The sequence below is a fragment of the Poecilia reticulata genome, linkage group LG2 (assembly GCF_000633615.1).
Source record: "Poecilia reticulata strain Guanapo linkage group LG2, Guppy_female_1.0+MT, whole genome shotgun sequence".
Taxonomy (NCBI): Eukaryota; Metazoa; Chordata; class Actinopteri; order Cyprinodontiformes; family Poeciliidae; genus Poecilia; species Poecilia reticulata.
Genome location: NC_024332.1, coordinates 16,540,837 through 16,550,327, shown reverse-complemented (window position 1 = coordinate 16,550,327; position 9,491 = coordinate 16,540,837). Strand labels below are relative to the sequence as shown.

Below are 9,491 nucleotides of genomic sequence, written 5' to 3'. Positions count from 1 at the left end.
AAACATAGCTGCCCTCTCCACAGTTCACAACATTCAGCATAATCTGAGTTGAATTTTAATTCCAGACTTGGAATAGGCCATGCCAGAAAATACTTTTTTTTTTTTTTTTTGCTTGTTTACATGTTCCTTAAACTTACTGTACATTGTCCTGAAAACAGGAAACCATTAGAGCTAGAACATCACGTTTGAATGTCTGCATGATGTTCTTTTCCTGAAGTGCTTTGTTTGCTCCACGTCAAATATAAGAAAACACACTGTACCGTACAGTGTGTTTGTCTCGTCTGTTCACAGAATATTTTTGCACTTGGCTTTGCACAAGGACCTGTACTTGTTAAACAGGTCTATGCGGGCCCCGGTCCAACTCATGTTCTCSTGCCAATGATGCTGTAGCAGCAGGAAATTATAACCCACAGATGAAGATGTCAAGTTTACGTGTAAATATTATTCCCACTGACAAAGAAGTACCTTAATTCGGAGTCTGCGACTGGGCGCGTAAAGCCACTGGTCAGCCAGCTCAGTGCAGCTCACCACTTTGAGTCTCATCTGAAAGAAGATCTAATCACAGTTGGAAAAAATGAACAATAAAAAATGCTAAAAAACCAAAACCATGCAAACCATGCAAAATACTGGATTTTAAATTTCCAGTATTGGAATTGGCAGTAGAAAATCRGTCCACTTCTAGTCGCCATTACCCATGATCCCGCTTGGCTGTGCCCACTGCAGGCCTGRACAGAACCATTTAAAACACAGGTGTCAAACTCCAGTATTCAAGGCYGCTGCCCTGCAACTTTTAGATGTGTCACCACACCTGAATAGAATAATTAGGTCATTAGCAGGGCTCTGGAGGACTGGTCTACACAAGAAGGAGGTAAKTAAGCCATTTMATTCCARCATTTTTTGTACCTGTGGCACATCTAAAAACTGCAGGACAGGCGGCCCTGGAGGACTGGAGTTTGACACCACCRATTTAAAACCATAGCTGAGGTCCGGTGTACTCTTTAATGTTTTTAGCATGTGTGCAAAACCCGTCAGAAAGTCGCATTCTTACTCTGCTCTTATCCAAACTTTCACGTAAAACATCACATCTCTCCAAAATAAAACCACATTGCTTTGTTGCTATAATCCGGCAACCAACAGAGAGTGATATTTTAAGCTCCGGTATGCTCCGACCCTGCATGAAGCCAATGCAGTTTCTAAGAACAGGTTACAGTTTAGAGGAAACAGCCTGAACATCATGTACAGTACTGCATCATAACTGGATCTGGATGAATGTTTTTGTCAGCTGCTAAAGAATTCACATGATTACAAGCTATTCTCACTCCACTACGTTTTTTTTTTATTTATTTTTTTATCTCCATATAATATCACCTTTGAGATTTATCACTTCGAATGTAAAAAGGGGGGGGCGGGGGGGGGGACATTAGGTCGTTCCTACATGCAGGTAACCTCCTTTGCTCTGGGAACAAGCTCGGGCACCTTCTGCGGTTTCAGCAGACTCTCTTGGCACCCTTTGTCGGCAACCTTCTCTGTGACTCATGTCACAAACGTACACTCTGCGAACTGTAAATAAAGACAAGAACATCCCGTTTTGTTCACCACAATTATTCTAAAACTGGTTCTAATGATGGTGTACCTGTAGGACTAATTATGGAATTCCAGGTCAAACTAAAAACGACTTGATCAGACAAGAGGATGGTGTGTGTGCTTTCATTTTTACTCGATGGAATTCGAAGTACAAAAAAAAAAAAAAACCCAGCGAGGTGTCGCTCTGTTTACATGCGCATGAGCGGCATGAACTTTCCCGCCGGGTTCTTATCAGGTCGTACACTCAGGTAAGCTAAAACGGCTGATGATGAACAATCACAGCGTTATCAAGATATGACTTGTTTTGCAGCCGAAGGCGACTTACAGTCGTTGACCCTGATATTAATTTCTCAATGTGGCAAGTGTTTAAAAGATCAGCGAGGATATTTGTGTGGCAGCTAAAGCCTCCCCCAAAAGCCTGGATGCTGAACCAGGACAGTAACACCAGAAAACCCATGACTGAAATAGAAACAGCTGGAAAGAGAACGATTTTCTGTCATGGCGGAGCAATCAAAGCTCAGGGCCTCAAAATGACGGAAATGGGGAAAAAAAAAAAAAGAATTTCAGAATTTTTTCTTCTTTTCTCAAGATTAAAACTAAATATCTCAAACAGGAACTCACGACAAAAATGACTGACATTATTTGTTATCCAATAAAAATGAGGCAAAAATAATGGAGAAAAATTAAAGCCAAGTAAGTTCAGCGGTGAGAAAAGGTGGGACTTTATTACACTTTATTGGTTAGTTTTAAAGTAAAGTCATTCTGTGTGCATTTTGTTCTAGTTGTAAAAGAAAGAAGATTCACCAAAGATTTAAGAGACGCCAGATTTAATTCCTGTCTGACTTCATCTTTTGGTGAAAACGACAAATCATGTTTTAAGGCTTGGCCGACTAAAGCTAAAATGAGGATAGATTTCCAAAATATGACTCTGACAAAGTTACATTTTAGTAAAAAAAAAGCCATTGCTAAATCTAAAAGAAAATTCACTGGGAGCATAAGGGTGATCTTTAATCAACCACAAACAAAAAGTCCTCTGCCACGATATAAAAAGCGAAATAAGGTCAAAGAAAATACTTCAATTGGCTGCTGCTAAGAATAGCTCCACAGAAGATGAATCATGGTGTCAGAGTGGTTTCCACATGCTGCATCTGCATTTTGGCTTAATTTTGATTACATGTGTGACAACATGTCAGCCAAGGTTGGATTTTCCTAGTTCTGAAATATGCTGAGGAGCAAAATAATTACTAAGCATCTGCAAATATTTTGCATACAGATAATGCTCGACTGCTTAATTTAGTTTCTGAGAAATAAATGTTTGTTTTTCCGACTTTCAATGTAAAGCTACTATTCTCCTGGGTCAAGAGCTTTTAAAAACTTTATATTTCTGACATTGCTGTTTTAAGTAAAAACAAATATTAAGAATTGCTTCTTGTATTGCATTACACAAGGATCTACAATGAAAAAAAAATGTGAATAAAAAAAGACAAACAAAAAGGACTCATTGATAGCATATTTTTATTTTTATTTTGCTTATACATTTTTTTCTTATCGTCTAATCTTGAACTCTGTGTTTAAGGTGAGTGAGATGTGCAGAGCTGTAGATGAGGCTCTGGGATCTTTGGTGACCTGGATGAATCGTTGATGTTGTATTTCAGTTCTGAAACAGATCCACCACTGTTCCATGTTTACAGATAATGGCTCCGACTTAGAAAAGGCTTTGCAATCTTGTTCCTGATTGATATTATGCTAATAACTTTGCTTCTCATCTGTTCTTAGATTTCATTGCAGAATGCAACCCCGTCACACCTTTTGAGATTTATTTAATTACTTTTTTTTTTTGTTGCCAACTTCTTGCTGTCAGACTTGATTCCTCGATTCTACAGGTTAGGCAGCAATCGGGATTGGGTGAGGCCCGTCAAATTAAACCAAGACAATATGACAACTAAACACTTAACCGTTCAGTTCTTTCTGCATGGAGTTTGCATGTTCTGCTCTAGCATACATAGAGTCTCTCTGGGTACTCCAGCTTTCACTCAGCCAAAAAAATATAAGTGTTGGGTTAATTATGTACCCTAAATTATCCTTAAAAGTGTGTGTGGGCATGTGTGTGTTTATGTGCTGCGCTGTGATGAACTGGAATAGGAGGTACTATGCCTCTTGCCCAATGACCCATAGAGATTGGTAGCAGCCCCAACACCCCCCATAACCCTGCTTGAATAAACAGCTATAAACAATGGATAGATGGATGAAAACCACCACATCATTTGAAAACATGCCCTTTGTATTTACTAACTTATCTTGGTCTGACGTTAAAATGTGTCCGACGACCAAAAAGCAAAAACAAAACTGTAACGTGGCTAACATTTACCCCCCTTGTAATCGTTGTGCTTTCTAAATAAAACGATTGCCGTCTAAAAATCAAACAATCTTTTTATTGCAGAAAGAGGAGGAAAAAACATGAACAATGCTCTTTTAATTAAAAGTGTAAACCTGGCAGTTTCAAAGTCATGCCATGAGCAACGCACTGACCGCGTGACGCAAACTGTGCTCTACGCCAGAGAGCTTTCTTTCGCCCGTTTTCATCTTAAATGTGCAGCTTTTCCGACGCTCTCCACAGCCCTCAAACACAACCATGCTTTGACCTGCAGGCTAAAGCGACATCCTTTTCCTTTCAGTTGGCAGCACAGGACCTTTCATAAATAAACGCACACAATGCTGATAGGATCTGCACAATCGACAGTTCAGATATAAAAATAGTCAAACGTTCAACATGTGGTATATTATAAAAAAAAAATAAAAATAAGGCTTGAGAAAGGACAAATTTGGTAAAATAAGTTGAACCGATACATCAGCAAATATCTCATGTTGATAAGAAAGTAAGGCAACGATCAGATGTAATATTCTTAATAATTAAAAAAAAAACATTTAGAGGCAGGTCAGAACATCAAACTGTATCCTTTGAGAGTAAATAGGATAAATTGCAGTCTTTTTTTTTTGTATTTTTTTCCCCCCAGTATTTTGTCCATTTTAAGGAAAAGCTAAAAAGACTGGACAGATACAGCAGAGGGGTCCCTTAGCTCTGGTGTCTCTTGGTGTGCAGGGCCAGGTGGTCAGAGCGGGAGAAGCAGCGGCTGCACACGCCGCACTGGAAGGGCTTCACCCCGGTGTGCTTCCTGAAGTGCCGCGTCAGCTCGTCGGAGCGGGCGAAGCGCCACTCGCATCCCTCCCAGGAGCACCGGTACGGCTTCTCACCTGGCCGGGCAGAAACCACACGGTAAAGCTACAGCGGACACCCACAACTTTTTTTTTTTTTTTTTTGTGGATCTACACCCCACCCGTTCTCCCTCAAGGACATCATCTAAGAGTGTTGTTGAGAGCTCACATCTAATGAAAGAGTTTGGAAAAGGAGGCAAAACAAACAAACAAACAAAAAAAAGATAGCATGCCTCATCTGCAGGCCATAAATCACTGCATGTTTCTACCCCCCCCACCCCGATTTTCTCCCACTTTACGAGAGTTGCAGGGTTTATGTGATTTGACAGCAGAGAGGGAGATGTGAGCCAGACAGAACGAATATGCAAGCCAAGAAAACTTCTCTGCCTGGCAACATCCTCATGTTCACCCCCAAAATAAGATGTGCAACTTCAAGAAGTTTACCTGTGTGGGTTCGCAGATGAGCCTTTAGATGAGACGACTTTGTATAGACTTTCTTGCACCCTTAAAAAAAGGAAGCAATAAGCATCTTTTAGGCATACGTTTTGACAACTTTTATCTCAACTGCTAGTCGTAAGGACTTGTAATCGCACCTGGAGCGTCGCAGTGGTGAACCCTGCGTCTTTCCAGATCGGGGTTGTTCCTCCGGCTGTATTTGGCCGGAGCTGACTGCGCCAACTCCGGAGACAGAGGCCCGACGCTTGGTGTCGTCTGAGCCGGAGCCAGGCTGGAGTCCTGAACCGGTCCRCCAAGTGGACATTGGGTGAACGCAGGAGCGTAAGTTTGGTCGTGGGTTCGAGCCGAAGGATCGCTAGAAGTCTGTCTGGGATCAGTGTGGTTCTGGACTGTTGTCTTACAGGCAATGCTGGCTTCGTAGGAGGGAGGAGGGGAGCTGTTATGAAGGATCTCCTTGCCTGTGTCTGGACTCGGAGGCTGAGAATTTGGCGGAGACAGCGGCAGGTAGGTTGATCTAAACTGATGGCCACAGTGCTGGTCGAATGAAAAACATTCAGTCTGTGTAGCGTCTGGTAGTTGTCCCACGTGGAGATTCCCGACTGGAAGACTTAGCGGGGTGATGGGGAAAGAGTTCTGCTCTAAGTCAGTGTTCAACATCTGAAACTGGGGAATTTCTTGGAATTCTGGCACTTCCTGCTTGATGTAAAAGCTACTACCAGGAGTGTCGGCTGCTTTGAACATTCCTGAGTACTCTGGAAGGGTCATTGGTGCTTCGTTGCCCTGGCAGGTCGAGTGCATCAGGGACTGTGGTGGCTCCGCTTTGATTTGCCTCACAGTCCGGCAGAGGCTGGGTTGCAAGTAGGCGGCATCGGGAAGGAGGAGGCTCATGTTGATGCTGAAAGAAGAGGCGAAGTCTTCGGGGAAAAGTGACTCCAGCATGGGAGCGCTATCCTTGTCATGCATTTTTGAATTTGCTGCATCATGAAGTAGGTAGGTGTCCATCTCAGTTTTACCCTGGTAGAAAGAACAAAAGGGAAACGGTTTGGTCAGTAACACAAAAACTGCACGGTTACCTTTTTAACTTAAATGACTGTCTTACGCTGTTCAGATGAAAGTTTTAAGCAAACACTGAATCAAAATTTGTGATCCAGCTTTTCAAAGAAAGACCGGATCAGGCAGCCATTTTGAAATATATGACCTATACTCACTTAACTTTCCAAAGGATCAAATAGAAAATAGTAAGCTTGTGAAATGACATTATATTACAATGTTTACAAAGTGTTAAAGACTTTGATTCACCACAGATTTGATCTGTTAAGTAGTTAGCACAGGCTCCTGCTAGCCATGGTTAACATTCACACATTTACCAAAGTACTGGTCATTAAATCAATATTGATAGGTAATATTTTATGCAATCCATCTTGACCTGCTCTGACCATTTTCCCAATATTGCAACTTAACCATTACTAGCTCACGTTAACCGCAACGCTCTTCGGTGGAGAAGTTGTTATTGTAAGAAGAAGATTCAGTTAGCCATTTTATATGGGATGTGTTCTACTGAAGCCAGAGGGGACACAGTGTCCAGCTTTTCTGTGGCCATCACAGGACGCTAGACAGTGGCAGGTGCTGGTCATTTCATTCCTTTCCCATGCTACACGTTTGTAGTTTCGGTTGTTTCCTACCAGACTTTTTCGGGTATGAAAAGGAACCGTCTGCCACATGACATCAACTTGAAATGCCTTGGGGACATTTTGTCGAACAGAAACATTGAACTGAAGCCCAATTCAGCAGATGCCAGAATGGATAAGCAAAGTTGGACTGTCTTGTTTTTTTAACAAAAATCAAAAAATAATGACAGATTAAAACAAAAATAAAATAAGATAACATAAATGTTTTGAATGCAGCTCAGGATAGTTCATTAACACAAACTGGAATCAGGTAAAATATATATATATATATATATATATATATATATATACACTGGCAGGTCAAATGTGGAAATTGGCTGAGTCTGATCAGTGCACATCTGGTGTAATATGTATCAAGTATCACATTTGCTATTCAAGTTCTTTTATTTATTTTGTTTTGTTTTTGGTCTCAAATAGCAAATATATTAGACAAAATGAAACTGATGACTCTTTTTGTTTGTAACTTCATGATGTTTTTGGCAGATGTAAACCAAAATTACAAATCTTTTACTCTAGCTCCATTTATTTCACTTGTTTAGCCATCCAGGTCAATTTGCAACTCTGATTGAAACGGCTTAATGTGTTCAGTAAAACACATTTCACACAGGAAGAAGTAAGTGGCACACCGCTTCCTACCTTCATTTCCTGTGTAAATCTGAATTGAATTCAAATGTAACTGCAGCTTAAAAAATGTCGGTTAAGTTGAATTTGCATAAACCACCACGCGGTTTTCGAGATGATAGAAGTCAAGTTTGGGTTTTGCCCCCCTTACCTTTGGCCCTATGGACCATGGAGCATTTATGCTAAATTAAGATAGCAAGAGAGCTCAGTACTGCAGATAAGATAGCAACTGCTGTTAGCCTCTTCACAGAACCCCACTTCAACAAATTCTCAACTATCCAATAAGTGTTAAAAATTGGTCACTTCAACCCATTTTTTGAGCTAAAACCTAACCCAACACGTGGAATCAAACTAATGTAATTCATGGCCTGGTTCATATTTGGATTCGCAGTTTTAGTTTCAAGAGTGAAGAAATTGAATCAAACTCCTAATGTGACTTAAAAATTGGTATTAAGAGATTGTTTTTTTTATTTTTTTAATTGCCTCTGTATTGATGAAGCCAATGTTTTGTTTTGTTTTGTCTTCCTGTCTTAGACTTTGCATCACTGGTTGCACCACATGTCATTCTAGACTGGTAGTTCCACTTTGGGGATGCATGTGTACCAACACAACAGAATATCAGAATCAGCTGAACCTACAGCTCCGATTTACAAGTAGCTCAGTGCAAAGGCTTCAGCCTGCATGTAAGCTCTTTCCAAATGCACAGCTGAAATTAGAACATCCAGTTGCTCCATATGCAGGACAAGTTTCAGGGACGGGTRCACATCCCATTCATCCCCAACACACCACAATGAATGTGAGCATCAGCGATCTTAAATTCGTCTTTATTCAGCATTCTTCTCACAGCAGCCATCAATGTTAGGATCAGACCCTTGAAATGAAAACAAATCTGTTCCTCATACCAAATCTGCAGGCAACACAGACAATTTAATTAAATAATAGCGAGACAGTGATGCTGAGAGGCAATGCAAATGCAACAAAAAAATAAATAATAATAATAATAATAATAATAATAATAATAATAATAATATTAAAACCAACCCTACCAGACTATATTCTGGGAAAGATGAAATTCCCAGCATGGCGTTGCACAGCACTTCTCCATGATCCTCACCCCTCAGACCGTCGAATGATGTCAGCGGCGCCGCTGGGTGGCTTTTGTGGAGAAACTGCGCGTCCTGCCCCGGAGCAACCCAAACCGAATTCGTCAGAGCTGCGGCCATTAAAAGCGTAGCTAGTCTTACACTCGTTCGGTATAGTACAAGAAAAATTAAAAATAAAATTTAAAAAAATAAAAATGCCCGAATTAATCTAGCACATATGAATTGTTGTTGCTTCGAAAACAATCCCCGGCGACCCAGCTGTCAAACGCTCATCCTCCTCTGGTTTGCACTGGCTTGTCAAATTACGCAACGGCGTAATATCAGCGCGTCTGCAGGGCGGCGCCGAACATGTGCAAAATAAACAGGACAACTAGGCGGTACTTAACACACCGAGTGTAATGAATGCTGCGGTTTGGTGATTAGGAGGAGAAATAAACTTGGGGTTGGGATTTTTTTTTTTTTTAAGTTTATGATGAGGTTGTTTGTTTGTGTTCAAGATCAAGAAATAAGGCACACACAAGAAAAGTTTATTTATTTTTATTTTTTTAAATAAATTCTTATGGTTCAATTCCCACAATAAATGTGGTTTTCTAAACTTAGCTCATCGTTTAAATGGGAAGTTTAGACCTTAAATATCCAAACAGACAAAATTATTTTCAGTTTGAAAAAAGGCTGTTTTCATTCCTCTGACAATGTATTTCTGTTTCTCACCAATAATATTAAGAATTAAAATAGATAGATAGATAGATAGATAGATAGATAGATAGATAGATAGATAGATAGATAGATAGATAGATAGATAGATAGATAGATAGATAGATAGATA

General features: G+C 40.3%; 1 protein-coding gene across 1 annotated transcript; it reads right to left on the bottom strand.

Annotated features, from left to right (window-relative positions):
- Positions 1-3,082: 3,082 nt before the first annotated feature.
- klf5b (Kruppel like factor 5b) lies at positions 3,083-8,997 on the bottom strand. Its single transcript, XM_008433539.2, has 4 exons — positions 8,609-8,997; positions 5,391-6,267; positions 5,242-5,301; positions 3,083-4,836 (listed from the first exon to the last, which is right to left on the bottom strand). Exons 1-4 carry the CDS (start codon positions 8,783-8,785, stop codon positions 4,658-4,660), a joined length of 1,293 nt encoding a protein of 430 aa, XP_008431761.1. The 5' UTR covers positions 8,786-8,997; the 3' UTR covers positions 3,083-4,657.
- Positions 8,998-9,491: the final 494 nt, after the last annotated feature.